The following is a 13,700-nucleotide window of genomic DNA, read 5'->3' as shown; positions in this document are numbered from 1 at the left end:
TATTCTTGTATTGAGGGAGTACTTGAGCAGAGGCCCAATGTCCTTCTGCTACCTTAATACTAAACCTATAAATATAGGCACATAGGTCTATTTCCCCATCCTCCTATATAAATATATTTGCCTATGTACATGTCTTTATCTAGACCTCTATAAATGCCCTTTGCCTCCCAGCTCTTTCCTCTATTCCCCTCAGTCAAGACATTTTTAAAGAAATGGGCCAAGGTAAGAGGACTTGGTCTGTCAAATATCTTGATTTACTATGTATGAAACTACAGTAATTAAGACTATGTAGTGATATTGTTGGGTCTGTGTTGTACTACTAATTGTAGGTTGGTGGTTCAAACCCACCTGCTCCTCTACATGGGAAAGAAAAGACTATCTGCTTCTGTAAAGATTTACAGCTTCAGAAACCCTATCTAGTGTTGCTATGAGTCGGACTTGACCTGTTGGCAGTGCCACAGGGTTTGACATTAACACAGTGATAGATCAGTGGAATAGAATAGCAAATCCAAATTCAGTTCCACATAGAGACAGATCTTGATTTTTAAAATAGAAGTTCTAATACAAAACATAAAGATAAGAGTTTTTCCATAAACAATGCTGGGACTACTAGATATTCATATGGAAAAAATGGAAATTATAGCCCAACTTTACACCATGCACCAAAATATACTCCAGGTATATTAAAGACCTAGTAATGAAAGGTAAAGCTATTAAGACTTTATAGGTATTATAGGAGAGTATAGTGGTTTTTAAGGAGCTCTGGTGGCACAATAAGTTAAGTGTTGGACTGCCAACCGAAAAGTCAGTGCCTCAAAGCTACTCAGGAAAGTGAGGCCGTCTCCTTCCAGGACGGATTACAGCCTTGAAAATCTCAGGGAACAGTTCTACTGGGTCCTGGAGGGTCAGTAAGAGTTGGACTTGGTTCAATGGCAGTGTGTTGGATGTAGAGATTTTCAGATTATCTGTTCTTTGGAGTCAGAGGAAGGAACATGACTTATAGAAGGGAGAGACAGTGAAATGGAAATTTTTCGTTCTTTATCCCTATTTTGGGAATTTTAAGCAATATTTAATTTTTTTTCAAAAAGCCCTCCCTGTTAGAAGTTTTGAAGTCAATGCTTTATGGCGTAGATTCATTTTCTGTTTGTGCAAACCCAAATTTGTTATTTTTGAAAATAGTATGGTACATGTTTTCAGGTCTTTCTCCTTATTCTTTTGTCAATCATGGGGTGTTTCTTTTTTATTGTTTTCCCATGGTGTCTTGGCCATTGTGTGGGCACATTATGATAAATGTTTGTTAAAACTAAGTCAAGCTATGGGAGTAGAGAAAACAGACAAGAGCAGAGAAAAAGGGCGGTGCCTTTTTAGAGAAAGGGAGACGCTGGCGTGTAGGACAATTAAGAACAGTGGTAATGGACAAAGGAAATCTATTTGAACACAGCATGCTATGTTTGCCTGTGCGCTTAGAGTGTATACTGTTGGACTTTGGAGTTGGATTGTAGGAGTCAGTCAAATTCTGGTGGAACCATTTGCTAACTTATCATATAGGGCAAGCTACTTGACTTTTTAAAAAATCTAGGGTTGATGACCTTGATAATTAACCTGCAGGATTGTGGGATTAGTAAACTAATTATAGGAGTTGAGTTATAGTCAGTTAAGTTGTGTATTGGTATTGGTATGTGTAGAAAAGCATCAAAACCTTTTTAAAAATCAAAATAGGGCTTTTCCTATTTAAAGCTATAGCTCAAATTGCTGTCTACATCTTTGTTAAACTGAGCGTTAAGGAAGTGCTGCTAAATTTCATGTTTTGAACCATCATATGATATTTTAGAACTATGTTACATATTTTAGATTCACTTTTCTAGAAAAACTGCCTAAGTTATTTATGCTAATTTTTATTACTTCTTTTATAAGACTCTCCTGAAAAAAACACACTGGCTGCAAAATTATCTGCCAAGAAACAGGCATCTGTTAACAGAGATGAAAATGACGATTTTCAAGTAGACAAGAAAAGACTTCGTCTGTTAGAAACTACACAGCAGGTAAACTGTGAATTGCCATTGAAATAATCCAGTTAGTTATAGCTAAACAAAGTAATCAAGAATTAATCAAGTTTCAGTGGCACCTGTGGAGATGAATTGGGTCACAGCCTTAATTAAATTATAATTTGTTACAACTTCATTTTGTAACAATGTTACAAAATGTTTAAAACCTGTTATAAAGGAGTTTGTTATTTCAGGAGAATATTCATAAGAACTTGCCATTAAAATGATAATGCATGATGCTTATATACAGTGCTTATTATAAATTTGACAGTGAAATATTTACATAAAGCAAAACTCATGGAAGGGGGCTTCAAAAAATTCATTGGAAAATGGAATCAAAAGATGACAGAATTTTTTCTACAAACCATTTGAAACTTTCACATATATTGGTAGTATACATAGTTTTCAATTCCTCTATTGTTTTAATATAATAATTGCATTTTCTATTGACCAAAATGTCTTTGGTATGAATATTCATGTTATATATATTTTTTAATCGTTTTATTAGGGGCTCATACAACTCTTATCACAATCCATACATACAGCAATTGTGTAAAGTGCATTTGTACATTCATTGCCCTCATAATCCTCAAAACATTTGCTCTCCACGTAAGCCCCCGGCATCAGGTCCTCATTTTTACCCCTCCTTCCCCGCGCCCCCCTGTTATGATATTTTTAGTTTATTGACAGTTTACTCTTATTTATTGTATCAGTAGATGATATATATATTTCTAAACATTATTAAAATGTCAAATTTACTAGATACATCCACTTCTCACCTATTGATATGATTAGCTATATTTCAAAGCCCTTACATGAAAATTGGCTTTATGCAATTTGGACGATGACCACATTACCTCACTTCCTCATTTGAACTTGAACGTCCTGTCTGGGATCCTGCTTAGGTCACCTGCATCCCTTTGTTACCGCAGGGGAACTCACCCCTTACTGCTACCCATATGGGAGGGCTGTCCAGTCATCCAGGTCCAGAATAACCCAAGCACTGCTCCTCCTTAACCCCAGGGCCTTTCCCTCTCCTACCCTCACTGTGCGTGGGAAGACCTGGGTGCCACACTAGGGGGTTGCACACTACCTGCTGTGTGCCCCCACCAGTCCCGTTCATGAGCATCCCCTGGCTCTTATTGGATGGCTTTGTCCCACCAAGCTTTCATTCCCCTGACTGTGTTGGCTATACCAGGTCTCTGCTCTTGACCTTAAGCTGCAGCTGCTGCTGGCTACTTAAGCTGCCCAGGTAGCCTGCACTGCTCTCATCTGTGTCCAACCAGGAGTGGACATCGAGGAGGTACCAGGGCCTGACCAGGTGTTGGTCAGCTGATAAGAGGTTCCACAGTCCTGTCTCAGGGCACCTTTTGGACTGGGAGCTGGGGCCCGACTTGAGTCCCTCTTCCTTGGTCCTAAGAACTATCCCCCTTCAGGATACCAGCTGCTGTTGCCCTGGAGTCAGCCTCTGCGAGCACTCAGGACTCCTTAGGCAGTGTCCCATTCCAGGCTCCACTCCAGGGCCCTGTCCATTTTCCTTGCAACTTGGCTGCTCAGGGAGACTGCATCCCCTTGCCCCTCCCAGGCAACTACATGCTATGCAATATGAGCTTCCTTTTTGTATGCACATGGGAACTGCTGATCAGGGACTCCATCAGGGACTTCGGTGTTCATTACTGCCACATGTGTGTTGTTAGTGTACAAAATTACTACTGTTGTAAATGTGAAATGTCAGATAATGAGATTGTTAGTAAGTGAGGAGTAGGTGTAGAAAACCAAAAACAATTCCTAATGAAATGTGAATCTATGGAGATTTCTCCTGTCCAAGCCCCTCCAAATGTGTATATAAAGTAGGATCTTATGAGCTAGGGCCCAATATAATATAAGACTCGTATTCTCTGACTTTTTTGGCTCTCATTTCTAGTAGGGATGGTATTATCATTACAAGTGCTTCCCCACTACTTCCTTATAACTTAAATAAACAGGTTTTGGCATGCATCGAGATAGCTTGGAAAGAAAGTTTAATGCTTTTATAATAGAAGTCAGGTATCTAGTAAGCAATGGTCATCAAGCAGTTTATTCTGTCATGCAGGGAATCATGAATATCTGTATTTAAAGCATTTGTTTAGTAATTTTTAATGTAAAACAAGGCTTTAAATTTTGATTAGCTATACTTTATTTTCAAGTTAAATATGCAATTAAACTTTGCTATAATCCATGTGGTGGCCTTTTTTGTGTGTGAAGATTATTTTACAAACTATTTTTTTTTCTGCCTACAATACTATAGTTTTGATATAAGCTATTTTGGTGGTAATTTTAAAAGTGTTACTATTTTCTGTATTTTGGTTAAGTGTTATAATAAGATGTGCATTTGTTTTTTGAAAATGTATTTGATTATTGTCAATTAGTCATTTAGAAGGAAATTTATGCTGAAAACTTTCACTTGAGTTATTTTGACTTTTGAGGACTAGCCTACTCAGACTCTTTTAGCCTATATTAAACTTAATATTGGTTTTGTGTTTACAGATTAGAAAACGTCATTGTTCTGAAAAAGAAGTACACCATTTGGATGCAAAAGTTGCTTCAGGAAAGACTGCAAAACTCAACTCTCCATCAAGAAATATGAACTTCTTTCCCCCACAAACAGTACGTGTATGTTTGTCCAGCTGAAAGAAAGCTGATTTTGCTAAATTCATTTGTGAAAAACAAGGAAGGAAAGTATATTACACTCTTTGCTTCTGATAATGTGAGATGGTAAAATCTCCTGTCCTCTCTGGGCCTGTGTCCTCATTTATAAAATGAGAAAATTAGAAATTATTACCCTGCCCTAAATTCTAATGTTTGTAAACTCTACGTCCCTGCAGTCCTTTCTGTTTCCTTTGAGTTAGACACCCGCAAGCAGTGGTCCAGGAATCTCTATTGGTTCCTGAGATGTTTCCCCAGGGGATCTGTGAGGTCACAACTGTATCTTCATAATAGCATTAAGATGTTATTTGTCTTTTTTACCGTCTTGACATTTGTGCTAATGGTGCAAGAGCAATGATGGGTATACCTTCTGGTACCTTAGCACTAATCTAAGTAGTCATTGTTTTCTATTAATTCACAGTTAAAAAAAAAAAAGCCACTTTCACTTAAGAATGTGCTTGATGTATCAATATATATTGCTGATTTGGTTAAATTTCAGTCCCTGTGGTTTTTAACACTGTCTGAAGATTTGAGATGTACTCATAAAGCATTTTTGCATGCAGGTAGAATGATTGCCTTGGTGAAAAGCACTTGTAGAATGTTGAGTTATAACCTGAATTAGGCACTATCTCATAGAACTTTATTTTTACTTGATATTTCAGTGGAAAAAGTATGTGTGGAAATTCTTAAAAATGAAAACAGTGAGCCTGATTGAATTTGAACTTTCAAGTAAAAATCAGGATTTTTAAAAACTTGTCTACATTATTGTGAGCTTGGCAGTTTTCTGATGAGATTGGAAGTGAATTTGACATTTTCATGTTGCATAATATGTCAATGTTTGCAAGATTTGCAAAACTCATTGAACAAAGTATTTTTAGAATGACCAATGTGTGATATATAAAATTATGTATGGAAAAGATCCATTCTAGACAAATGAAACTCCCTGTCCCCCATTGCTTGTCTCCAATCTAGATTTGTCAGCCAATATAGATTCACTTAGATTTCCAGGATCTTATATAAATGGAATTCTGTCATGTACCATCTAATTGATTGCAACTTGTAATGACCCTGTGGTACTGGGTAGAACTTGCCCAGAGGGTTCCTAATTTACATATCTTTCTTGGAACAGATTGTCAGGTCTTTTCTCCTGCAGAGTGGCTGGTGGGTTCAAACCACTGATCTTTCAGTTAGCATAAGCATTGTACATTGTACCACCGGAGGGATCCTTACAACTAGGAAGTCTTTCTACTGGGGTTCCAGCTCAAGCCAGAATGGGTTTATTTCAACCAGAAAGTGTTTAAGCAAGTCTCTGTGATCAGTGGATGGCTGCAGACACGTTCTCTCAGTAGTACACTTGTCTCTGAGTTGGAATTGACTCCAGGTCCGTGGGAATTTTATGAAGGTGCTTTGAAAAAAAAAGTATTCAAGCAAAACTGACTTCCCAGGAATCTGCTGGGTCCGTTTAGTCCCAGGCAGAGAGGTCAGCTGAGAGGGTTAGGGTGATTTTCCCCTAGGATCCCACAGGGGAAGCTCTGGGATACATTTTCCTTTTTGTTATATAAGATGTTTTATAGTATGTTGGTTTTTGGTCTTCTCATTGGTAAAGTATCTTGATGTCAGTTTTAGTTTTACACCAGAAACTGTGTCTTTATCCTTGACCTAAGGTGGTATAATTTTATAATTATTTAGAAATGAAATATTTTTTTCATAAGTGGTTCATTATTACTCATAATGTTAAAGGTATGGGTTTCTGGCAGTTTCTCCATTTTTGGAGTTTCACTGAACAAGTTAAATCTTCCAATGAAATCTAATATCTCAAATGATAATGTTTTACTAATGTGACACAGGACTTTTTGTTTGGAAAAAGACAAGTGATAAATACCACAGAAATTAAACATTAATAAAGTAGATTTATCAGATATCAAAGCACTTTTACAATGACAGAAAGACCATCTCGTGGAGCCCTGCTACTTGTTCTTTTTAGTTAGTGTGTATTAAATACAGCATGTAATGTACTTTTATGTATTTTGTGAATGATTAGGGGAAAATCCCCCACAAATACTTAGATAAAATACTTTATATTTTTAATTAGTTTTTTCCCCCTGTTAACAGAAAAATAGAAAAAGTCATCACAATAGAAATGATTATTACAGAATATTTAAGTGTAAGGAATGAAAGTATTTTTATCTTTTGTAATTTAGTAAATATTTTGGCTGTCATAGTTTTTAAAAGTTATGGTGAAATATTTAGCAAGTCTTATGGATCATTAGCATTAAATAATTCATCTAGATTTTCAGAGGACCAGGATAATCATCCTCATGAATATAAGGAAGAATACGGAGATGTGAGTAGAAAAAGGGGGTCCTTGGGTATTGTAAAGTGTCCTTTATTTTTATCATCCTAGGAACTTACTTTGGTTTCTGGCATAATACTACTTAGTCTTTGCAAAGGTTTATTATAAATTACATGTAAGTATTTTTTGTAGATTGGAGAATAGGTAAATTTGTAAAGAAGTAGAAAAATATCACATAGTCTCATCCATAATAAGTTCAGAAGGTTTAAATTTATTGTGTAGCAGCTTCTGAAATTAGTTTATTACCAAGACTTTTAGATAAGTAATTAAAAAAAGATAACCCATATTTCAGAGCTTATGTTGACAGATCAGATACCTCATTATATGCATTATAGTTTAATCTAGATTATGTAAAGATCTTTTTTTTTTAATCATTTTATTGGGGGCTTGTACAACCCTTATCGTAATCCATACATGCATCCATTGTGTCAAGCACATTTGTTATGTAAAGACCTTAAGTAAGATAAATTGAAGGACTTAGGTAAGTAACAATTTAATTTTTTCCCCCCTTAGAATCTGCTTCTTCACATATGAGAGGAGCAAGAGGGTGGTACTAGATTTAATAGTACCAGTTAATAAGAACTATTCTGCTCTAGCTGTTCGAAATTCTCAGGAGACACTACTCATGTTGGTTCTTAGTAGATATTTAAGGTGTACATTGTTTATATTTTAGGAGAGTAGGTAGTTGAATTTATGAATTAATGGATTTATTCTATATTTACAAAGGTACAAACTTTATGCTTGTAGTCTTCATACTTTTAGTTGTATTTTTTTTAAACATATTTTCCTTTAGAAGTTATATGAAAAATTACTTTGACAATTTTGTGAATGTGATGTTAAATTTTGTAGTGTTTTCTTTCAAATTTTAATAAAAGAATTTAGTTTCTGATGTAACTGATTGGATTGGAGAACTGGGTAGTTGTCTCTTTGTGTTCCTATCGTTTCTAGTCTCTTCACTATTTCAAGTCAGAAAATATCAGTCACCCTTTTAATTATAAAGTACTTTCCAGCACCTACTGCTTGTTCCTTTTTCTTAGATTTTAGTTTCATTTCTAATACTTAATGTGTAGAACAAGAATTCATAATGTAGAACATCTAGTGAGGCAAGCATCTCCACATAGTCTCAACGAAATTATAGCTGACACAACATTTTGTTTTTAGTAGTCATTCTAGTATTGCTTTGTTCCATTGTTCATTAATTATTTTGAGAATTTATATTTCCTTTCTTTCCTTTAGTACAATGAGAAAGATAATTTCACATTGCTAGGCTTTTTCTTTTTTCTTTATTTCATTAAATACTAACATTCTCTATATACTTTTATCAGAGTACTTATATTTGATTTTGTACAGTAGAGTTATAGTAATTCATTGCTTTTAGTTGCTGTGTAGAAGCAACTTGAGGCCAGTAGAGTGTGCTGTTGACGTTTGTATAAATTCTTTGCTGTTGTGGGAGGTGTTGGGCTGTTAGTTATTCCTTTTTCTTTCCTCAGTACCCAACTTTTTTTTTCTTTTAAATATTTAAAATATTCTCTAGCATTTTAGGTGAAAATGATCAGGATTATTTTCTCAAAGTTATTTTATGAGTCATTTTCTCAGTTTTTATTTACTTTTATTGACTATAACTAATATAACTATTTACATAGTGATATGATGCTTACCATATATATCACACACTCTTCTTTCTGATCACTTTAAAAAATATTAACTAACCTGGGAAATACAGGTTCCAGTGAATTCATGCTTATCATCAAGTTTTTAAAAAAAAATCTTTTCAGTGCTTTACAATTTTCAAAATAAAGTCAGAAAAGAATTTGGCTCTTATAACAGTCCTATGACAACCTGCCCCCCAAACAAAAACAAAACCACCAAATCTGTTTCCATTCTTCTGATTCCATATCTAAAGTTTTCAATACTCTTAACAGAAACTCAAGGAACTTTGGTGGAATATTAGGTAAGTGCCTCACTATTACTTCAAAGGTGATGATAGTCCAAACCCAGTAGCATTTCAATGGTAGAAAAGATCTGGTTATCTGCCCTAATGAAAATTATAGCCTGTAGTTTTCAGGGCAGCTCTATTCTCCTATAGGCGCTACAGGAATTGGAATCAGTGGTACAGCACACTAACAATAACAACAGAAACTTAGTATCAGTGGTACACCACACTAACAATAACAACAGAACAACAGAAACTTAGTATCAATGGTACACCACACTAACAATAACAACAGAAACAGTATCAATGGTACACCACACTAACAATAACAACAGAACAACAGAAACAGTATCAATGGTACACCACACTAACAATAACAACAGAACAACAGAAACTTAGTATTGCTGAAGCTATATTTCCTCCATTACCCGTCCCAGCTAGCTGCCCAGTTACATGTAATGCATTCAGCTATTTTTGAGTTTCATGTAAATGGGATTATACAATATTTGTTTTTTTGTGACTGATGTATTTCATTTACCAGAGCTTCATTTCTCTTTTTGGCTGAGTCACATGCCATTGTACCTAAATGTATCTAAATACATGAAATTTATCTATTTACTTATCTATTTTTCTGCTGGTGTATGTTTGGGTTGTATCTTCCTTTTGGCGATTGTGAATAATTTGCTTTTTTTTTTTAGTCTTACTATTTAAGTTTAGGTAATTGATTAGGGTCCTTTTTCCCTGTAGAATAACCATTGAAAAGCATATGTTTCTCTTTAAGCACTGCTTTATCTTTGCCCCATAAATTTTGATAATGTGTTACTCTTTTTGTAATTTCCTTTGTGATTTATTTTCGACACTAGGTTTATTTAGAACTCTCAATAAACACTAAATAGATACCCCTACAATCTTTCTCTAATTCAGCTCTTGTTTTGTGTGATTAAAGAATATATATTTTTTAATGTAATTCTAGTTCTTTTATTTTAATTACTTATCTTAGTGAATATGCCAAGAGTTCTGGAAAGAATGTTACTCAATGAGTGTAGTAGCCTATAAATGTCAATTAGATCAGGCTAGTTAATTATATTTGTTTAGTGATTTACTGCCTCCCCTTTTAATTTAATCAGTTGATTAGAAAAGATTGCTAAAGGCCTTAGAATTGTGGGTTTACGTCTTCTAATTCTATCAGTTTTTGTTCTATGGATTTTTAAAGAATATTCATTTAGAATTATTATGTCTTGATAACCCATATCTAAAAAATGCCCTTCTTTTGAATTCTCCTTTGCTTAATACTAACATAGCCACTTTAGATTTCTTTATGATTAGTATATCCAGTTTTTTTAAAAACTTTTACTTTATATGTATCTTCAAAGAGCCCTGGCAGTGCAATGAATTAGACATTGGACTACTAACTGCAAGGTCAGAAGTTCAAACCCTCAAGCCACTCTAGAGAAGAAAGATGAGACTGTTTGCTCCTGTAAAGATTTACAGGATTGGAGATCCTACGTAGGGTTGATATGAGTTAGCATTGACTCAGTGAGAGTGGGTTTGGGTTTTTGGTCCTTAGTTTAGAATGGGTTCCTTGAGGAGAGTTAAATAAACAAAAAATATTTAATTAAATCTGACAACCTCTGTCTTAAGTGGAATATTTATACCATTTACATTTAATGTAGTAATTGACGTGGTACTTATTTTCTATTTGTCCCATCTATTCTTTATTCCTTTTTCTTTTCTGATTTCTTTAGGATTAATTGCAAATGTTTTAGGATTAGGGTTTCTTGGATGAGGAGGATGAGTTGCTCTGGGGTTTTAAATTTACATTTTAAATTTATCACAGTCTATCTTTAAGTAATACTTCACTTTATAGGGTTGTTTTGAGTCAGAATTGACTCGATGGCAGTGCGTTTAGTTTTTGTATGAGAAGTGTAAAAACTTTCCAAAATATAGACTTAGTTTGTTGTAGTGTTTTCACTTTATTGTGCATTGCAGATAATTGCTTTTTTTAAAAAAAACAAATTGAAGATTTGTGACAAGTATTATCGAGCAGGTCTAACTGGCACCATTTTTCTAACAACATGCTCACTGTCACATTTTGGTAACTTTCACAATATTTCATGCTTTATTTAGATGTGCACTTTTAATAGACTGTAGGGTAGTGTAAACCAAAATCAAGCTCACTCCCATCAAGCTGGTTATGACTCATTGAGAGAGTAGATTGATTTCTGTGGGGTTTAAATCTTTGTGACTGTCTCTTTTTCAAATTGCTCACCGTTTCAGTCAGCTCCCCAATGCTTAACTCACTGTCTCACCAGGGTTCCTTACGTTATAGTATCAGTATAACTTTTACATGCGCTTGATCTGACTTGCTTTATTGCACTGGTCTGGAACTGAACCTGCTATATCTCCAAGGTATTCTTGTACTTCCATTTTAACCTTTTACTCTAGTTTTGTCCTACTTTATATCTACGTCTGTTGTAAATTTCACTATATTTGTTACTGTTACAATAAATCACCAGACAGCTTTTAAATAAATTCATAATTTTTTAAAATTTAGGCAGAAATTATTTTCTGCCCTAACCCTCTTATTTTCCATTTCTGGTATCCTTAATTCCTTTGTGGGGATCCAAGTTTCTATCTGTTTAACTTTTCCTTCAGCTTAGAATGTCACTTAAAATGTTTATGGAAAAATGGAATTAAAAGATACGAAAAATTTCCACAATCTTTTTGAGTCTCTTTGAATATTTATTATATTTAAAGTCATTTGATCTCCTTGGCATTTTATTAAACTATGTTTTAAATTTCCCTGATCCTTTTTTTCTTCATCTAACTTTATGTTAATTTCTACCAATGGTTTTTTTTTTCTCAGTAGTATATTCATTCTGTAAAAAAAATGATAACTATAAATACCACCTTTTTATTTTTTTTGTCTTTGAGATTACAATTTAATGTCACTTGTCTAGTATTTTATTGTTATTGTTTCATGTATTTTCTATAGTTTTATGGTAGGAGGATAAATATGGTTTCTATTTTTTCCTGGTAGCTAAAAGCAGAAATCCCTATATTTAGCTTTTAGAGATAATTTTCATTGTTTTCTTAACAGTTGGCCTTTTGAACAATTTATGCTTATTATCCCAAGTCTTGTTTATAAAAAAACCGATGTTGCACTAATTGAGCAAGGTTAACACTTTTTCTAGAATATAACTGATTTTGAAAACAAGCTAGATTTAGAAACTTTTAACACTATTAAAAATAGTAATGTGCTGAAGGTATAAATTTGTACAGCAAATTAGGTTCTCATATAACAATTTTACATAAATTATTCATTATATTAGTTACATTTTTTCTCAGACTGTCATCAATCTCATTCATCTCATTTTGGATATACTATTTCCAGTCTTCTAGTTTCCATGGCGTTGTCTCATTTTTGCATTAGAGTAAATTTTTAACACCTGGTCTCAATAGATGATTTTTTTAAAAAGTGTTTATTTTGAGTGTTGTTTTACAATCCAATCTGTTATTTAACAAAAAATTTATATTAAATAACTTTGGTTTGGGGTTTAAAGAATTTATCAGGACAACAGTCTTAAGGGAATCCATTATACTCAACTGGCCAATAAACAGTACTTTTTAAGAATGTGAATTCTGTTCCACATTTTTCTCTCATTCTGTCAGGATTCATCTCTTTTATGGCCCTAATCAGAATGGGTGGTAGTAGTAGCTGGGCAACATTTCATTCTATTTGTTTCTGGGTAGGAGAAGCTGAAACTTGTAGAGACTTTCAGTCTTGTGGACTACTTTACTCTCTGAGTCTTTCCTTCTTTCTCCTTGGTTCTGGATGAGTAGAGACCAATAGTTGTGTCTTAGATTTGGCTATTAATTATGCACTTCTTAGTGATATTATTTACCTTGTCAAGTTGTATATGTCATCTACACCAAATATAACAAGCGTTTATCTCAAGATGATCCCAGTTCTCACTTTACCGCCACACTCATGCCTGCTAGTCACAAATGAACATTGATCTTTATCAGTATATCTAGTCTTCTTGGAGAAGTGTGAGCATACACCATTTCCCCCCTTTTAATTGACTTAGGTCATAAAGTATAATTTTTTCTGGAGTCATCCATGTTATAAGATGTTTTGAAGACTCATCATCATTCTTCATGACTATAATATTCTATTTATATAACACATTTTATCCATTCATCAGTTGTTGGGCACATAATGGTTGTTTTTTCTTAATTATTTTATTGGGGGCTCATACAGCTCTTATCATCATCCATCCATCTATCCATTGTATCAAGCACATTTGTACACATGTTGCCATCCTTATTTTCAAAACATTTTCTTTCTACTTGAACCCTTGGTATAAGTTCATTTTTTCCCTCCCACACCCACCCTCCCTCCCTCCCAAATGAATCTTTGATAATTTATAAAAAAAATTTTCATGTCTTACACCAACTGCTGTCTCCCTTCACCCACTTTTCTGTTGTCCGTCCCCCTTGGAGGAGGGGGCATACATTGATTGTTATGATTGGTTCCCCCTTGCTTCCAACCCATTTACCTTACCCTCCTAGTATTATTACTCCCCTTATTGGTCCTGAGTGGTTTATCTATATTGGATTCCCTATGTTTCCAGCTCTTATCTGTACTAGTGTACATGTTGTGGTCTACCTGGATTTGTAA

General features: G+C 34.3%; 1 protein-coding gene across 1 annotated transcript in view; it reads left to right on the top strand.

Annotated features, from left to right (window-relative positions):
* BRIP1 (BRCA1 interacting helicase 1) overlaps positions 1 to 13,700 on the top strand; it is a 148,530-nt gene that overhangs the window by 12,217 nt on the left and 122,613 nt on the right. Inside the window, 2 exon segments of the mRNA XM_004706996.2 lie at positions 1,915 to 2,042; positions 4,572 to 4,691. Coding sequence (XP_004707053.2) covers positions 1,915 to 2,042; positions 4,572 to 4,691 — 248 coding nt within the window.

The sequence above is a fragment of the Echinops telfairi genome, unplaced genomic scaffold (assembly GCF_000313985.2).
Source record: "Echinops telfairi isolate 266 unplaced genomic scaffold, ASM31398v2 ScPeMD7_7458;HRSCAF=8496, whole genome shotgun sequence".
NCBI classification, from domain to species: Eukaryota; Metazoa; Chordata; class Mammalia; order Afrosoricida; family Tenrecidae; genus Echinops; species Echinops telfairi.
The sequence above is the reverse complement of the archived record's forward strand: the minus strand, read 5'-3'. Positions and strand labels throughout refer to the sequence as shown.